The 18,739-nt window shown below is 38.4% G+C and overlaps 3 protein-coding genes across 11 annotated transcripts in view; 1 reads left to right on the forward strand and 2 right to left on the reverse strand.

The window, feature by feature from the left end:
- The first annotated feature begins 96 nt into the window (after nt 1-96).
- Nucleotides 97-6,120, forward strand: LOC131776347 (pro-neuregulin-2, membrane-bound isoform). Its single transcript, XM_059092512.2, has 5 exons — nt 97-2,314; nt 3,496-3,816; nt 4,150-4,356; nt 4,920-5,066; nt 5,711-6,120. The coding sequence occupies exons 1-5, from the start codon at nt 2,290-2,292 to the stop codon at nt 5,770-5,772; spliced, it is 762 nt and encodes a 253-aa protein (XP_058948495.2). The 5' UTR covers nt 97-2,289; the 3' UTR covers nt 5,773-6,120.
- Nucleotides 6,121-6,569: 449 nt separating this feature from the next.
- On the reverse strand, nt 6,570-10,155 carry LOC131776345 (homeobox protein BarH-like 2). The gene is made up of 3 exons (XM_059092511.2): nt 9,944-10,155; nt 8,987-9,058; nt 6,570-6,917 (listed from the first exon to the last, which is right to left on the reverse strand). The coding sequence occupies exons 1-3, from the start codon at nt 10,125-10,127 to the stop codon at nt 6,586-6,588; spliced, it is 588 nt and encodes a 195-aa protein (XP_058948494.1). The 5' UTR covers nt 10,128-10,155; the 3' UTR covers nt 6,570-6,585.
- A 2,482-nt stretch (nt 10,156-12,637) lies between these two features.
- The window catches only part of LOC131776365 (neural cell adhesion molecule 1), a 29,094-nt gene continuing 22,992 nt past the window's right edge, over nt 12,638-18,739 (reverse strand). For 8 of the 9 annotated variants that reach the window (XM_059092535.2, XM_059092534.2, XM_059092537.2 and 5 more), the window contains one exon: nt 17,421-18,683. In XM_059092535.2, coding sequence (XP_058948518.2) covers nt 18,659-18,683 — 25 coding nt within the window. In that variant the 3' untranslated portion in view covers nt 17,421-18,658. Of the gene's footprint in view, nt 14,196-14,287; nt 14,319-14,840; nt 15,027-17,420; nt 18,684-18,739 lie in introns of those variants that run through there. The other variant, XM_059092542.2, reaches the window with a different exon arrangement.

An 18,739-nucleotide genomic window follows, 5' to 3' on the forward strand; every position in this document is an offset into this window, starting at 1 on the left:
TAATTTCATTTGACGGCATTCTTGAATTTGGCGTATGTGCCCACTTAGAAGGGCATGCAACATTAACTTCAGTTTCACGCTGAGACATGCGTCCCCCTTGTGGAAAACAAAATGAAGTTTTCTTTGTTTTTCGTTGCGTGAAACAATCGGTTTACCTTTCAAGTCTCAGGCCAGACCGTTGAAAAGGCTTGCTTTTAATCAGTTGAGGAGAAACAAACAGGGTACACAGTTTTTTACACAGGAAAATGCGGGGGAAAAGTGTTTTTTCTTGTAAAGAGTTATCTTTTTCCTCGTTGATGCAAGTTTAGGCTGCCTGTTAGAGCACGAACACCTGGAGCCAACTTGGAAATGCTTTCCTCCATATGCCATGGGTTTTATGTGAGAAAGTTATTTTGGAAGTTGGGTAGATCTCATGTTTCACCAAATGAATGATTCACGTAACCCAGCTGGTTTCTTTTAGCTCAAAATAGAAGGGAGAAATCGAGATTACATTGTATCCAGTCTGCGCATCCAATGTAGCAATGCGCGACATTGTGACGAGATCATCTCAACGTGGACCCCAACTCACGCGCGATAGCTCTCTGTAGGAGATGGTGTCGGCTCAAGGTGAATCGAGGAAGTTCTCGGTAACAGGACGTTGAGGCGAAACCGCTGACTTTCCCTCAGTCCTTTCTTTGCTCATCAAGCTAGGAATAAGAGTGGAAAACGATTTGTCCATGTTTCAATGTGACTAAGGCGTCTGCCACGCACTTGCATTAAAGATGACAAACGCAGCCCGAACGTGACGCGTGTAACTCGCCACGAGAGCCTCAACAGCTACTCAAAACGGTCGTAACTGGATTGACCACAGCAACTCGCTGCAACGGTCGACAAGTGTCTACTGTTGCAAACAGATCATGTTTCATCACTTACAGATTTAATGAGAATCATGATCTTATTTTCGCCTGCAGCGCGATGTGATGTGTTGATTTGTGATATTGGGTTGTCCACCGTTTGATCAAAAGAATTTTGATTGAATAGATTAATACCATACTCCCTTAGAGTGGGTAGGCGTTGTAATTATATTTTAGGCGTATCGCTAGCATCTTTTTTTTTCGTGCGTAATCTGCGACGAGCCGGCGCAGGCATCACTTACCATCGGCGCCGTCAATGCATTAGACGCCATGACAGCTACATCTCGCGTTGATCTGCGTTTTTGTATGTTTAGATGCGATGGTAAAGGAGACCTTGATTCGGAGGTCTTGCTGCAGTTATATTTAGCTTCTGCCTGGACGCTGTACTGCTGTTGAAGGACTTTTGTCGCCTTACCATTACAATCCATAGTCAGTGTAATAGACTCGATATTAAACAGGGTTTTGTTGGTGTAAAGACTTTTGATCTAATACTCAAGGCGAATTTCATTTTAAACGTCAAGATCTTATCGCCTTGTCACTGCACTTCACAATTAATATCGTCAAATGATTTTATGTTCTCCGTTGTTCTCTCTTTTCTTTTGATCAGGGCCTCTAACTGCGAGAAACTTCCGTTTCTTAAATTGGCGTTTCGAAAAAATGCCTTCGCGAATGAGAAGGTCATGGCACTTTAAAAGTCATTTCAGACGCTTCTAGTCATATCCCTAACAGCTGTATAATCTCCTATTTAATGAAAATGTCAGGAAACCAATTAAACCATAGCCCCGGGCTAGCCTACGGTAAGTGGGGCTATACTATACAACATTTATAGACTTCAACCACATCCTGTGGAGCGTGGAGCTGTAGTTCTCATACACGTGTACGGATCGAAACATATCTTTCTGAGCGCGTGGCGCGCGCATGTTGACTGCCATGAATCGTACACTTGAAATACTTCTTTTTGGTTCCCTTTTTGCTAAAGTGCTCACTGCAGACAAGGCAGAAAACGAAGAGATACGCCCCTCATACCATTGAGTCTTCCTCAGTCCCCTTTTACGACTTCCTATCGCACGTCCAATTCATCCCTCCTAGCCAGGCCTAGCGAAGGACTAGTAATCTCGTATGCGCATATCATTTATAGAACGTTATCAGGAACTTTCAGCAAACCAAGACGGTGATGACATAACTACAACAAGTCGAACAAAAGAATTTGAAATGAAGTGGAACAATAGCTTGCACGTGCGTTTTTAACCTTTGGACGCTTCTCGGCCGGTCTCTGCAAAACATCCCCCGGATCTTACCAACTTGTGGGCAGTCTGAGATCGAGTTCACCGGGAGCAAATTATTCAGTCAAGTTTCTTGTTGGAACTAAACGTTAACTTCAACGGTTATAGAGAAGATGGGGTCTGGTGCTGATAGAGAAGGTAAACATTTAGAGCCATTTACGAAATTCTAAAGAAAAATATAAGTGACTTTTTAAAGCGAAGTTTTCTTCGCTTCGCTTCGATTACGTGACTGCAGAATGGCTCCAAGCTGACGTAGTGAGACACGGTTTCCGAGACTGGTGCTAAATTCTCTTCGGCTTTTCAAATCTATTATTTTGAAGATCTCCCAAGTGATATAAATTTGTTTCTCGAGATTTGGCATAATTTGACTTTCCTTTGCAAAATACAATGGATCGATCGGGGTACTATGTGATGCGCAGGCGCAGAACACGCGCGAGGTTCGTTCTGCGGGCACGCAAACTGTGAACTTGCGTTTGTTGCGTCATAAAGGATGCATTTGGCCTACTACTGATAGGGTTCTGCTCTTCGATGCCTCACCTTCTTAATGTGGTTTCATGATGAAAGTGGTGCTTTTCGTTTTATGGCTATTGTGTGGTTTGTCTCCAGGTGAGAGAAAAAACCTTGATTAGACAATTTCGCATCTTTCGAGTTTACAGTGCGCTTTTCGATTGAGTGTTGCAAAACCAAAGTCAAATTGGCACAATTTTCAATTGGGTGTCAAAACAACGACCAAAGTTAACACTACGACCAATCGGGGCAAAGGAAAAGATTACAACAAATTGGCGAGAAATAAGTAAAGTAAAAACAGGTTAACTGCCTGAAGCGCGGGAAAACGCGATTGACCAAGTCGCGGCTGGTTACAGTTTTGAATCTGATTTGTTGAGAAAGTGGCGTAAGATTTCTGGACCAATCAGACTGCGAAGTAAGGTAAAATCGCAAGGTCCAATCAGAACATAGGGGAATATTACAGAGAGCCAATGAGAACTCAAAATAAAAACAAGCGAACCCAATAGTACGAGTGGCAAAGTGCTGGTGGTTTCAATTTTTTCATCTGATTATTCGAGAGGGATGCCACAAGAGTTTTGAACAAATCACAAGGTGTGGTGCGAAACCGATAAACTTCCTGATTATTTTTCTCCTTTACCGTTGACTATTTTTAACAGCAGTTTAATTTTATTCTAAGGATACGTGCCTTGTTACACTAGCAACGTTTACACGCCTTTTGTAAGGATGTTCCCTGAGAATTTTGCTTCATTCTGATAGGCTTGTCGTTGACAAAAAATTGTGGCTAATTTTTAATAATTCTTTTTACCTTTCAGTCTCGCTATTGTTCGAGAAGGCTGCTCGAATCGACAAAAGCAGATCAGATAAAATTAAAGCGAGTCAACTGGGTCAAGAAGCCACGTTGAAATGTTTCTACGACGGCCATCCACCGCCTAAGGTGATTTGGACGAAGGGAAAAAAGAAGCTAGGGGATAAATGCGCTTTTTGTGTACAGAAAGTGGAGAACTCACCCAGGCTGAGTACGTTACGCGTGACACCCTTTCGTGACAGCGATTTTGGAGAGTACCGATGCAAAGCGAGAAACAAACTGGGATTTCAACAAATCAAAATAAAACTAAGAGAGGATAAATCAAAAAGTGAGTACTTTGCAACAACTGAATTAATTGTTTGGAACCCTCGAGCTTGTTTCCATCTTTAGAGCGCATTTACCAGAAAGCAAAGTTACAAGTACGGCTAACAAGAACAACAAAAAATATGAGAAGTAGCCAATTAGAAGTCAAATGAAAATCAAACACCGTGTCTCGAATGTGGCAAAAGGCGAGTGACTAAGTCGCGATTTGTATTTAATTTTACATGGGATTTGTTGAAAGGGTAGCGAAATTTTTTTGGGGCCATTACATAGCGAAGTAAAGCTTTCCAAAATTACTTTCGATATTCACGTGAAAACTACTCAAACTCTCTTCTCTTAGACATCACCCAGTGCCAAAGAGACCGATTGTTGGCTGGTGATCCCCGACTGAGACTAGAATTCTTGCCTAAATGCAATGATGATGGATCGTATCACATGATCCAATGTTCTGTCCACTTGAAAAAATGTTGGTGTGTCGACCAATCAGGACACAAGATCGCAGACGCTTATAACAATCACGATGGAAAGCACTGTAAGGAACCAAAAGGTAAACTCTTCTGTCTCGTCCCATCCTTCGATCCTTTCTTCTCCACTTTTCTTGAGTCTTTTTACTTCTTTTTCGAGTAACTGTTACGTTGCCACATTCAGGGGTCTCGTTACTCGTGCCTCTGTCTACAGTCTCCAAGAGTATACCTGACTTTTAGTGACACTAGTTATCCCCTTATGAATATCAATATTTATCATGTGAAATTTTTTTATTTCCCGAAAGTTCATTATTTTTATTTTACTGAATATCGTCCCGCAACGTAGAGCGTTTTCAATGGGGACAACCAGAGATGAGAAATATTTTCACGTCTCCTAAATAAGGAACCAGTCTCTTCATTTGGTTGGGCTTCCGCGGCTGGTTACCCCTACCCGTGATATACTCCAGATTGGAGAGGGAATGGTGATAGTAAGGTGTCTTACCTAGAACAAAACGTAATTACTCGGCTTCGGTCCAGCGCGTTAGCTATTAGATCAGCGTGTTTCCTGCATACTAAACACCATCTTCATTTTTTTTCCATCCTCAGACGTGCTAATTTTCTTTATTATTCCCCGTTTAATTCACAGACAAACTGGTCTTATCAGTAATAATCCTGTCTATAGCCATTGCATTGTTTCTGCTTATTGCTGACGTCATATGTCTCGTGACGAAAAACAAGGGAGTCCTGAAAAAATGTGTACGTTTCAGGAACAAACACAAAAAATATGGCAAATGTAAGTAAACTGTAAATTTCTTTTTCCTAGTTTTTTTTCCATTTACACATTTCTATGCTCGTTATCTTTTCCTTTAAAATTTTACGAGGGAAATTGGCGCGCGCCCTGCGAAAATTGATCCACTACCGCATGCCCGACGTTTAACCGCTGTGTTTCCGAAAACTCTCAATTTTCATAGTCAGTTGGCACGTCCCAGCTAACTCAACAAATACACTTCTTCCCTAGATGTAGTCTAAATAAACTCGTAAGTAAACATTTCTACTTGTGCTGGTTGAGTTGATGAGGGTCAAGAGAATATTCTCCTGTGAGGGTAGAATCAGATTAGGAAACGATATCTACTTGGAGAAGTGGTTTCTCAAGCCCCAGGAGAAATATCTTTAAGGAAAGTGAAAAACGAAACAAAAATAATTCTTGTCAAAACACCCTATGGTGAAAGCCGAACAGGATTCTTGATTCCCATAACAAGGTTCTTAGCTTGACAAGACAGCTAAATGTCCCTCACCTTCCCCACCCCAACTGGTAGAATCCCTATTTACGTGTCACGTTTTGACGTGCTCTGATTGGTTTTAGTACGTAACGTAGTGTTGGAAGTCGGTACACATTCATGGGGGATGGAAATTTAAAATTTGGTTCTTTACTTGCAGTGAAATTAAAAGAAGAAACGAAGCCCGCAGAGATTCAAGAATCTGCCGAGGAAGATCCATAACTGAGGGAAATATTGCCATCTTCACATTTCTAACACACTCTTCGAGCTTTCAATATCAAGTAATGAAGAGGAATTTGCTCTTTGTGCTGAAACATCCATTAAATACGTTCTTTTCTTTGGTAATTCAAGTTTCATACTTTCGGATGACTCTTTAATTTTCACACAATGAACTCTATCGTATCACAAATTTAAACAAAGTTACTCAGAAAGTGAACCACCTCTAAGAGCATTTGCGGTGATGGCACAACTTCAGTGAGGATCATAGAGATCCATATGAATCTGTAGTGCTTCTGTTATCTACCTGGAAAATGTATAGTTTTGATTTTTGGAGGAGATATTTGTTTCATATTGTAATAAATAATTGAGATTATTTAAAAACTGTTTTGTGATTGAAATACTACTATACACTCATTTTGCTAATATTGCCGACGGTTTACTTCAAATAAGGACATTTTTTGTTAAACTTACAAAAATCAACACTTATCGACCAAAAATGCAACACACCGCAGTACCCAACGCGAATGTTTTGTTAGAAATTAGAATTTTTCTCAGGACTGTCGACGTTCGAGAAGGCGCGTCGTCAGATTCGTGTGCCAGTTGTAGGGAACGTTGCTGAATACGTGTGCCAGTTATAGGGAACGTTGCAGAATACGTCATCACTGTCTATGGAAAGCAAAAGCATAATGTCGCTGTCAGCACATGCGTCAAGGGACAGATAGAATACGACTACGGACTCTTAAAAACAAAATTTTATGAACGACAACTTTAATAGTTCTCCTTTCTGACAATCCTTCCGTTTGTACCCGCACTGAATCAAAACTCGTCCTTTTTCGGGCGGCCTTTTGATCGCGTAGTGACTGCCTTTGGGTCTTTCTTCAGCATCTCTTTCTTCCATTTCATTCGACGATTTTGGAACCAGGTTTTGACTTGCAGAGGCGTCAGTTTCAGCTGACGTGCAAATTCGTTTCTGCCGTGAGTGGAGAGATATTTTTCCTGATCAAACTTATCTTCCATGGCCTTGAGCTGTTCGCGTGTGAACACAGTGCGTGTCCTTCGGAAACGACGGCTCTCGTCTAAAATGGCGCGGAAATATTTTGGCGCTTGACAAATGACAGCGGTCTTGCTTTGGCTTGGTTCAGATGACGCTGAATTAAATAAAATAAAATACAGAATAAAGATTTGTTGTCCACGAGGTGAACTCTTCATTAAGCTTGCTTAGAGTAACTTAACGTATTAATAAATCTTCGAGGTCCAAATGCTGCATGCACGCATTTTTAAGAATCTGGATTTTTCCTTCATGAATCCAAGGACTCTCCTGGCTCTTTTTGGTTTATAAGGACAGCTGCGATGTGCGTTTGCTGCGACACGGACAAATGTAAGGGGAATGAACGTTGCAGAAGTTCGAGAGCTGATCATATTCTGAAGATCCCTAGTATTCCTCTATGAATCCAAACTCTTACCGATCTTTGAGGAGTGTGCGTTTAACCTTAAAGTCACGGCCTCCTCTAAGCCACTGATTGTAACAGCAATCGGAACCATACTAATTTCAGAGGCGCAATTTGATGAACTATGGTACAGCCTCTCTATTTCGTGACGAATAGTCAATAGCATTTAGTGTTACCTATTTTTATCAGTATTCCATAAAAACATGAGCCTGTCTTATTAAGTTTTGAACGATTAGATTAGACAATTACACTATTCGCTCTCGATTTCTACGCTTGTTAGTTAGTCAGCTTCGACTGCTAATTAGTTAGTCGACTGATACGCGTTAGAGAAATCTCGCTCTCATAGTCTAATTTGTTACAGCAATCAGCGCGCTCATAGTCTAATAAGTTACAGTAATCAGGAATTTTTAAAAAGATACTGTAAAAACCAAGCAATACACCGATCTCACGCTTCGCCACTAAATCGTGTCGCGTGCCATATTGAGGCTGGACGGGCACGCCTCGATTTGGTGTACAACACAATCCAAGATAGCGCCGCCTGATGTCGGTCTATCATCAAGTCTCAAATATAACGCGCCTGTCGTTAACAAGACAGATCAAGCACTCTATAGATATGATCCTGAGTAAACATAAGATAAACGTCGTTCTAATATTTCTGGTGCCCGCCTATCACTCTTCATCTTACCAAAGAAATATTGAATAATATTTGGACTTTTTAGCAGTCAAGGAAAATGTTAATTAAAAAAATTGATTTGAATTTTTCCGTAAATTTCACCAAGGGATCGATGTGTTCACTAACTCTTGAGGCAACCGATCTTATGTTAAGGCAGCGATTAAACCCAAATACAAATGGAAATAATTACTTCTGTATTTCAGTTCCCAAACGAAGAAAAAATTTATTAATTTCACGTTGTTGTTTTTCAGAGGACGTTTAGGAAATTGACAAAATTTGAAAACGCACGAGCGGAGCTTTTGTTCTGCTTATTAGGCCTTTTGTTCCAACACATTGTCGTTGCTACGCAGTTGCTGCTCGAAGTCCCTTTCATTGACTATAAAAAAAAAATAACTTTGTAACCCTTTCACAGCTGAAACTTGCGACATTATGAATGCATACAGTTTGTCTAATCGCTCCAGAACTCTCTTCGCCTGGATATCGTCCAGCAGCACTCGCCCTTCATTAAAAACATGACAACAATGCGGTTACGTTTTCATACGTAATCGAAACTGCAGTGATTACTAAAATGAACTAAATGAAAATTTATAGCAATTTTTGCTATGCCAGTGTACAGCCCTCAGTCTGACTATTTATTTTCTTGTTTATGCTATTTCTCTCTAGGTTACGGGCTTTACAGGTCAGTTTTCCTTTAAACGAGATGAAAACAATGAAAAAAAAAAGAGCACTAAATCGCAAGTGTGGCAACGAAATGTCGCCAGGTTTTGATTTCCCCGCTTAAGCTTGCAAAGGTTGAAATTTTTGCCAAGAAACTTCAAGCAAGTGAGGCGGGGTTTTCCATCGCGTTGATACTGTTTCTAGCGTTTATGTCATCAATTTCGTTTGCGTTTCTGTTGAATTCCTGTCATTTAGCCCGTGTAGACAATCATCCGAAAGAAAATTATAAGTCCATCGTGTAAACCGGACAACAGAAAACAAAGAAAAACGGCTACAGTTGGAGGAGCTTCTTGACCTCGTTAAAAGAGACATCCTGTAGCGCTTAAAACAAGGACAAAACTGAAGCAAAAGGAAACAAAATAAGATTTCATTTACTCACAGAGGTCGACTTCTTCACGGAAGCAGGCTGGCTCTACGAATCCGCTCCCAACAGGACCGCCAAACCAGTGAGCTGCAGAAAGAATTTGGAGAAGTCAAGGGTCTCAAAATCATTTAACAATGAAGGACTGATTCAATCGTAAAACAGCTTCTGTTTCAACCGCGTTTCACTTTCCTTATCCATCATTCTCTAAAATTTTTCCGCCGATAAAATTTATTTACAATCCCTCAATTTTAAGGCGATCTTTTAAAACAAGGCAATGACGCTGGCTAATTAGAGATCTAAGAAAATTTACATGATGTCAATGTATTTAGTTCTAAAAAAAACAAGGTAACCATTCAACGGGTGGACAAAAATTGAACTGATTTTTTTCGTCGTGAATACGGAGATCTTTACTGGGTTTGAATCGGAACAAGGCAACGTTTGAGAAGGAAAAACAATCGATTGTCAAATTAAATGGACAAGCTGTCAGAAATAATATGGCTTTAGAAATACACTTATCACTTCTAAGTCATGAGGGGAAAATAGTTTCGTTTCTTTGGAAGCAACAATCCCTTCATCTTAACCTAACAGGATATTGCACTAATTTGACCACTAATTTCGAAGCAAGTGTCATTTAATACTTTTCGACAAAGAGCAATGACATTTTACTCTTCAACAATATTTGTGTGTTTACGTACATGGAGGGGAAAATTAATATTTAATGCGCAATACTAAAATTTTAACTGTTTCTTTGACTGAGGGCCAGTCTAAAAGTTTATACCAAATGATTCTAATGCATTGCCCTCTGGTCTTTCCTTTATAAAACAGGGTTCTTTATAAAAATAATTTCTTAGTTAACTGAATGTTTGGTCACGTAGAATGTTTGCGCAAAGACAAGCTGAGCATTAACGAACTTGTTAGTTTCCAAGAACATTCGCTGTGTTGTGTACTAAATTACTTCATTCGTTGACTCACGCATTTGCCGAGGGTATCCTCCTTTCACTGGCTCTTCCTTCCTTAAAATGTCTTCAATCATGAAGCTTTTGGGACATGGGCGTCTTTCAAAACTTCCACGCGGTCTTCTAAAGGCTGAAAATCGTGGCCAGGAAGATAAACTTTGTCTTACGGCGTTCGAGTGGCTGTTACTCGAAAGAAACATTTCCCGCACGAGGCCGATGCACAGAGAAGATAACAACTTCCTATTTTATTCCCACGTTCTTCAACCCTTTCCAAGCAGTTCCCTCAAGCAAGGAGGTCCAAATTGGTGTCATGTTTACCTAAATACGGTATTATTGACCTTAATCGCCTCATCTTGTTTACCAAACTTTCTGTTGGGTTCTCTAATGTGATTGGTCAAGGGGATACTTGTTTACAAAAGAAGTGATCAAAACAATTGAAATATTAGAGGTCAAGTTTGATGTTCAAACGTGATTAGCACCAAAATGTCGGTTTAAGTCCTCTAGATAATGGAAGATAATTCCAATGAAAACACAAATTATGTCTTACAACGAGAAAGGGCTGCAACTTAGTGAAATGAATCGGCCCTTTGACTCCCAAAGCAAACAACGGTTAAAAGAAAATGCCTTGAAATGGTATCTTCGAGGACATTGGTATTGAATCATCCGGGGGGTTGAGAGGAAGGCAATGGTTGCTCGTAATGCCAAGAGGATAATAATGACCTTGGGAGACTCAAAATTTACAAAGGTTGTTTTTTCAGAGATTTGAGCCCGTATATTTTACGTTAGAGTGTTTTTGGGAAGTAACACGTGGAATGTACGCGCTTTTTATGTAAGGAATATTGTTCAATGTTCGCTCATTGAAGGAAATCGGTGCATAAGCTTTTACAATGTTTTAGTAATGTTCTTGCTTGAACTCAAGGTCTTGCAGTTCTCTTAACCAAATGTAAGGAACTTAAGATAAGATTTTATGCGTTCATGTAGTCTTTATTGTGATATAAGACATTTTGGTTAGTTTTAAATTTGGAAATATAAAATGGCACCTCTGAATTTGATTTTTATTGAGGCATCTTTTGGTCTGGCTTAAACCCCAAAACTCTTGGTTTTCGATTTTTTTTCTCCCTATCGTAAAATTCCCCCTTGCTTTGCTTTTGGAGAGCTCAAATCATCCTTTTAGCACCCCTACCCGTCCCCTTCCTTTCTTCTCCCTCCCTCCCTTCCCCCCCCCGCCCGTGCTTCTACGGCAACTTTACAGAGATATCACAAGACAAGTCTTATTGAGATAAAACATTTCTGACTCCTTGGCAAGAACTGTTAGAAGTAATACCATTTATTATTTTAATTTCAGATAAGTGTATGATAGCGCTAAACTGAACTGATTAGATAATCGGACAGCTAGAAAAAATAATGGTATTATATCGCCGTGAGAACGTAAAATTTGAAGATAGGTTAACAAAACACGCTCTCACCCGGGTCGTGGGAATTAGGGGCGGTGAAAACTCTCATTCTCCCTTTTTACATCGTTAGAAGCTGTTTACAGAATGGGAACAACATCTGAAACCCCCCAAAAATAATGTAAAAATCGATATGTATGAGTCTTGAAGATCTTGCAACCGACAAATATGGGACACGTAACTAAATAGATAAGGAACTTAAAAAAAACAATGGTCGTGTTGCTTGCCATGACATTAACTCGCTATCATTTTTTCATCAATGAGATAAACACACTGAACTTCACATATGTAGGGCCGGTGCTTTCAACCGGTGTTCCGTAAAAATTCAACCCAAAAAAAAAAAATGTGTGGGTGTGAATTATCTCTTAAATCTTGTGCGCTAATGATGTTTAAATAGCTTTTGTTCATCTGTCGATTTCCTGACATTCTAAAAGAGTGGGTGGTCCTCTATTTTTGACCTTCAACAGACAGTCTTTATGAAGCTGTTTCATACCGTTCTTATTAATTAACTTCAGTTACAGGACCAAACTACTCAGATGTTATCGATCTGCCCTGATTTATTGCTTAATTTGGTTGATGCCGATGTGAATCTGCCTGATTTGACCTGTATGGCGTGACATGCCCGAAAGCAGCTTTAAATCGCAAAGTTCAGCAGCCATTGAAATAGGGGAAATGTTATTAGCCAATGAAATTTAACAACCTAGCGCGTAGCAATCACTCAAAATCAAAACAAGAATAGGATCACTGAAATTTTGTGTTAAGACTATGTTTTCCTTAGCAATTTTTGAAACGGCCTGATTTACGTCAGTCCGTTGATTAGATAGCGAAAGAAACATTATGATCAACAAGTCCAGCCATAAAGAGAAAAGGCAGGGGAAATTAAACTGAAACGAAATATTTTACGACCTTGTTTGTGATTTAAAGGTCAGCCAAACCAAGAGGAAATAAGGGATCCCATTATTTTCTCTTGTCCTATGCTATCACAGAATTGCTAATAATTAGCACAGCAACACCACCGTTACTTTCCAAAACTGTGGCTCGTTCCAGGCTTCTAGTAAGTTGAAACGATCAAAAAAGTTGGTGCGAGCGGAATAAACTAACGGCGGAAGACTAATTCTTCCCTCCCGGACCTCCACCATTATTTTCTCGCCGATCTGGCATGGTACTGAGGCCAAATTTGACCTCTGCAACTTAATTCTTAGTAATGGAAGAGGGGTAGTTGTCGCTTTTAAGTATATTTGAATTCATCAAGTAACAAATTTAAAAATACTATGAAATATTTTATTATAAGCTTTACAGCATTTACTATTACACACACTTGATATAACAAATGACAACAACAACAACAACAACAACAACAACAAGAATACCAAGAGGACGAAAATTGAAACAACAATTCTCTTACAAATTACCATTCCACTTACAGTAGATTTTTTGCCCTTTCCCCCCTCCCGTTTAAAGGCAAGAACCTCTTTGGACAAAATCTTACTGACTTTCCTTCTTAAATAATGTCAGATATTACACTGAAAAAAAAGACTCTTATAAAAAAAGCTAATCAGCACGGGTACAAGTATATAGAGGAATCGAAAATAGTTTTTTACTGCGCATGCCCATTGAATTTGACGATGGAGCGAAACGTTTGATTTTCGAGATCCTTTGGAGTCTCTGAGCATGCGCAAGGAACCACGTTCTATCATCTCCCAAGATTCAAGTAACTTTTCTTTCAAAAGAACTTTTGAAAACTCTTTCAACGCAAAATCAATTTTTTCAGTCTTTTTCAAAATTTGTTTGAATTACTCTGAGAAATTTATGCTCTAAAGGGAAAACGAAATACCAATAATAAAATGCCTAATTGAAATGATGTCATTTCTAAAATTACATAGACACAACAAGCTTATTTGAGAAAAATTATATTAACTAGAAAGGAATATAACAATCAAGTATTAATGCAACTTAAATTTGCGGAAAAAGCTCTAAATATAAGACCCAGACCATGGAGGAGAACCAAGAATTACTTGTTTAAACGTTTAAAAATAACACATATTTTTTTAAGTTCCATTAGGAACGGAGAAGGGTGACCCTATCCCTAGGGTCAACCCGAAAGCTTCCCTATTCCGGTCCGTTTTATATGCAAGATGGGGGTAAGGTTATCCTAGGGGGGTAAGGTTACTCTTGGGGGGGGGGGTAAATTACCCGTGAGTAGGGTTATCCTACCCCCAAGTAAAAGAAGAAGTCTTTATGATAGCAATCAGCCTTTCTTAAGCTGGAATATGAAGATGATGCACATGTAACGGAAGAGAGTTGAGGTAGCTACGAAGGCAACGGGCATGACAGTGTGATAAGTTGCCCATGCAGAGACTGCTAACACGTCACAAGAAATGCCTTTGAAACTTCATGGGCGATAACTGCGCATGTACCTTACATTTTATTATTTCCAGGGCCCCATCCATGAAAGAGTGGTTCAAATCCTTTTACGTGAAAACAGCAAAACATTTCTTTAGCATTTCTTAAACATTTCTTAAAATTCTTTGTTGTGGACAGTTGGACCCGGTAGGCTTACTGACAGAAAGAAAACAAACGTTTTCAAGCTCGTGTGAATTAATAAGGGTCTAAATTCGTCTCCTGTTAAAGATAAAAGCTAACTTTTCTTATTTTGAAGTTGAAGTAAAAAATAATGAAAATACTATTAGATATAATTCTGAGTGTTGCCATTGTGGTTGCTTAAAAATCCCTTTCAAACTTCAAGCTGCACCGGAAGTACATGCTGATATTCTGAAACGCAGGCTTTCCATCTACACTTTCTCGGCAATTGGTTTCCTGGAAGATAAAATGTTGACAATACTAAGTTAAAACGAACCACTGAGACATAAAAACTGAACAAAAAATAGACAAACAAATATTGTTCTTACTTTTCCATTTCCGTGGCTTTCCCATCCATATCTATATGGGGAAATGGAGACAAATAGTTTTAAAAAATGCTCTACATAGTCTTCAATTGAAAAAAACCAACAAAAATAGAGAAATTGAACAGCACAACTAAGCTAAAGAAAGGATTGTACGATTTTTGTAGACGGCAAAATATTAATCTACTGACTAGGTCACGCTTGCCCTCAACTTCACTTCTGCATGATTGACCTTAACCCTTTAACTCCCATGAGTGACCAAGACAGAATTTCTCCTTACATTATCAATATAATGTCAACCAGATAAGTGATGAGAATAAAGAAAAATATCAATTTGGGGATAATTAGTTGATCCAATACTAAATTCTCTGACCAAATATTATAAGAAGTGTATCGTTGACAGTGAGGAGAATTACAAATTTGATCTGGGAGTTAAAGTGTTAAAACAGAGGTGTGGGTTTTCTATACCAATCATAGCGCGTATAGCAAAGCAAAACCGATACAATCCCGAAACTTTCAATACTTCGACGAAGTTCCTCTATGAAATCATTCCACTTACAATCGTCTTTCTTTCCATCGCCTCCTCCACCGCCACAAAGGGCCTGTTGACAACAAAAGAAGATTCCACACTTGTTGAAGAAGCAGCAGAAAAGATCGATCACGATGAGAACAATGAGAATCCCAGCGATCACAATGCCAGCGATGGCGCCTGGTCCAAGTTTATTGAAAACTTTTGCGACTATACCTGAAAGATCAAGAACGAATAACCATGTTATTGTCAATATATTGTAACCTCAAATACTGAGCGAAACTAGGATTCCTTTCGCAAGTGAAATAACGAATCTATTCCTCAAAGAGAATCAGCTCAGACTGGAAGAACGGGGTGTTTCAGCGTGAAGTATCACTGAAATTTTCAGTGCCCTTCAAATTGAAGGTGCTTTAATCTTCATTTATACAATGAACAGGAAGTTCAATTTTTGGAACTATCTTTCAGTTCTCTGTTTCGAATGATGTCGCTTTTTAGGCTACACTGAAGTCAAACTAAGTCGTCTGTTAATAGCTCCTGAATAGAATTCTTGCGAAGCCCTTACTTGTTACATAATACGGAAAATTTTTTGCCTGCGAGCTGATTTGACAAACGAAAGAGAATAGCTTTCTAATGACGTTAGCTGTGTGCTTGTCAAATTATAGACCTAAGGCAACGATCAATGGCAGCGCGTGTAGATTTAAGTTCATTGAATGAATGATACTAAAACATCTGAGCATACTCCTAAATTTCCAAACGAGGCTGATGACGAACCCGCCGTGATAAGAGATTCTACCAACACCCATAACCCTAGACCAGGTTGTTCAAAGCTGGGTTAAGATAACCCAGGGTTGATGTGAAATCTGATTTCAGATCTGGAAGCTGTAATAAGAATTCAGTCGAATTCTTTTTTTCTAGAATATAATTATTGCATGCTCTAAAAGGATACAAATAATTATCCCCAAAGCATTTGTGAATAAAAGAATAAAGAAACCCAGGTTAAAATTTAACCTTGGGTTAGTGCTAATAGGCCTCCGAACGACTAGGCCTTGTTGGGTAAAGTGAATCTTGTAAATGATCGTGTTTGATAAGAAATGGAACGCAAAAATTCTCAAAATAGTATTGTATATGCTAAGTAAACAAATAAGTAACACTTTTTTAAAATATTAGAAGATAGCAGTGATAGTGTAATCAAGATATTCTTTAGTTAGAGTGGTGTAGTGTCAGATGTGCATGTGTGGTTAGTATGGATATATTGTTGTATTAACAACGATTTAAGTTGTCATGAAATTCAAGTTAAGCAAAGCCTTATTTTTTTGTGCATTTAGGTAAAGTTTGGTGGTTAAAACAGAGTTAGTACATCTATGGTTATAGGAAGCTAAATTATTGTATGCCACCTATAGTGTAATCATATTTAGATGGATTTGCCCTACTTCTGAAAAACAAATTATTGAAAAATTTAATATCTCTTTAAACTCCCAGCCTAAACATTTTCCACCAAATACGCCTTTCGGAAGAGCAGAATATTTTAGGAGCTTAAAGAACCAGATAACACGCTTGTTTTATTTTAGCCCACAGAGCAGGCGTAATTTTGGTGAGCGATTGATCAGTATTTTCTTGACGAAAATTATTGCCGCCATCTTTAGTTTTAATGGCAGCGGAAGGCTGGGGAGAAAAAAAAATTTGTACTAAGAGGGTGGTAGACGGTCAAAAACAAGGAGAGAGGTGAGGGTGGGGAAGCAAAGTCCTCTTGTCACTCCCCCGCCCCCTACCCCTACCGTCCACTCTAACTCCAAATCAAACATGGACGGCCGGATAAACGATCGCTCGCGTTAATAAGACGCCTGCACTGCAAGCTAGTTTTTCTTTAATGGGACTTACCTGGTATTTTGTTCTTTCTTGTATTGTTCCATTTAGCTGAGGAAAACGGCATTCTTTCCCCGATTTAGAATTAGTTTGGAGTATCAAGTCTTCGGAAAATAACTTTTCCCAAAGTGCAGGATTTTTGTGGATGAAACGTAGTGACTGAATTATTTCAAATATGTAAAATGGAAGTCTACAAATTATAAGGTCAAAGAAGATAAATTAAAGGTAAGTGGTCATTAAGTCAAATAGGAGAAGTTTTACTTCGGTCATCTCCGTTAGAAAGGTTAGATTTTATTAGGGTTAGAGTTACTACCTGTGTTGCTTGTATCACGTTATGTCGTGAATGAGAGATTTTAATTTCGACAAAAGTTTAACTGTTTCCAGATATGCTTTTATAGCATTACATCCATTACACTTTTTACTTGTCTGTCCATTTTTGAGTGGGTGATGTACCATGCGCAAAGTGTGATGTATCGTGAAGTTTATAGTGTGTGCAATGTTCGTGCATGTAAAATGAGAAACGTTATGTTTTGGATATAAGTTCTGATGAAGAATAATATTCCAAACCATACAATTAAACAACTATATACATTAGATTGCACACCACGTTTTTGAAATTATCCCAGAATTACGTTAGTGAGTATGACATTTGATATGTTATGTCAAAAAACTCTCTATCTGGTACATGAATGAGCAGGTGTACAGGTTGCAGAGATTTGTTGGAGGTACCGAAACACACTATAAAAATCGTGTTTGGATCTAGTTTTATTTTATACTTTTTGAAACTTTTATTTCACACAGATACGTGACAAATATCACGTGACAAGCTGTTAAATAGCTGAATTGTCAAAGAATGCGCTATTCGCAAGCTGATAAGTTACTACAGGAATGGTATTTCGTTCTTAGATGCACTAAACAGGAGGCCTTTTCGTAAGATTAAATGATACTTACTTTGTTTCTTGTCCAAGAAAATAAAATATTTAGGCACAACACTACATTGTTATCTAAAAAAATTCTATGGTTTATGAAAAGAAGACAATTCTACAATTATTATACTAAAATTCGAAACTATACTAAGTATACTTTTCATTAAAATCATCGCAACTGCCAAAGAGGCTCTTCGTTCGTTAAAGCATCTGATTTAATGTTTTCATGTTATAACGAAAAGCGCTTCTACTCTTCCATAAAAAAAAAATAGTAGTGGCAATATAAATTGTACAGGTAAGCATTAAAAACCAATCTTTTATTTTTTTATATATTAATTTACCAAATGGAAAAGGAACATACCTCAATCACAACTACTTCAACCTATGATTATTTTGAAAGCGACAGAGCTACGAAGCTATTTGTTTAGGAATCTGGAAGGTAATAATTAATATTTTCAGTCTCGAGAGTTTTTTAAAAGTTCCTATTTGTGCTAAACGATGGAATTAGGTCAAGTAGAAGTCTTCTGTGCGGTAATGTGCCATTTAAAGACCATTAATTGTTGATAAAATGTAATTTTAAGAAACAATTATGAAGATTCCGAGGCCTCATTTTTTTTCAGATTAACTGGAAATTTTCAATTGCACTAACATGTCTACGTTTTTTTGGTTTAACATTACGGATGGTAGGTTGGTTTACTCAACAAAGACTACAATCTGCAATAAAGGAAAACCTTTCAACTGAAAGGGTCAAGTATCAATAGCGAAATAAAGAAAAAAAATACAACATACAGAAATAATTTACCAAAGTAAAAATAATTCACATGCAGCAGCAAAATCATAGCTGTGTAAGCAGCAAAATATAATAACATCAAAATGGTTAACCACAAATACTCTTCATAAAAATGTTCTCAACGATGTCTTTCATCGTCTAATATTGTCACTAATTAACTTTTTATTGAAGTAACAAAGCGATTGAACTTGAAAAGTAAAAGTTTTCGCCGGTGTCCCCGTGACCGTGCCGATGATTACCGCTGTATCAACTGAACGCTGGCTCAGTAGCTAAACATCTTCCGGTAATGGCTTCCTGAAACGGTAGAGAAAATGATTTAGAAACACAACATAATTCACAAATTGTAATGG

The sequence above is a fragment of the Pocillopora verrucosa genome, chromosome 6 (assembly GCF_036669915.1).
Source record: "Pocillopora verrucosa isolate sample1 chromosome 6, ASM3666991v2, whole genome shotgun sequence".
Classification (NCBI taxonomy): domain Eukaryota; kingdom Metazoa; phylum Cnidaria; class Anthozoa; order Scleractinia; family Pocilloporidae; genus Pocillopora; species Pocillopora verrucosa.

Coding starts and splice junctions, on each gene's coding strand:
- LOC131776345 (XM_059092511.2), bottom strand. CDS start 10,127: ATGTTTCTTTCGAGTAACAGCCACTCGAACGCCGTAAGACAAAGTTTA. Junction 9,059..9,943: donor AGGATACCCTCGGCAAATGC/GTGAGTCAACGA, acceptor TTCTTTCTGCAG/CTCACTGGTTTGGCGGTCCT. Junction 6,918..8,986: donor CCGTGAAGAAGTCGACCTCT/GTGAGTAAATGA, acceptor TATTTAATTCAG/CGTCATCTGAACCAAGCCAA.
- LOC131776347 (XM_059092512.2), top strand. CDS start 2,290: ATGGGGTCTGGTGCTGATAGAGAAG. Junction 3,817..4,149: donor AAGAGAGGATAAATCAAAAA/GTGAGTACTTTG, acceptor CTCTTCTCTTAG/ACATCACCCAGTGCCAAAGA. Junction 4,357..4,919: donor GCACTGTAAGGAACCAAAAG/GTAAACTCTTCT, acceptor TTTAATTCACAG/ACAAACTGGTCTTATCAGTA.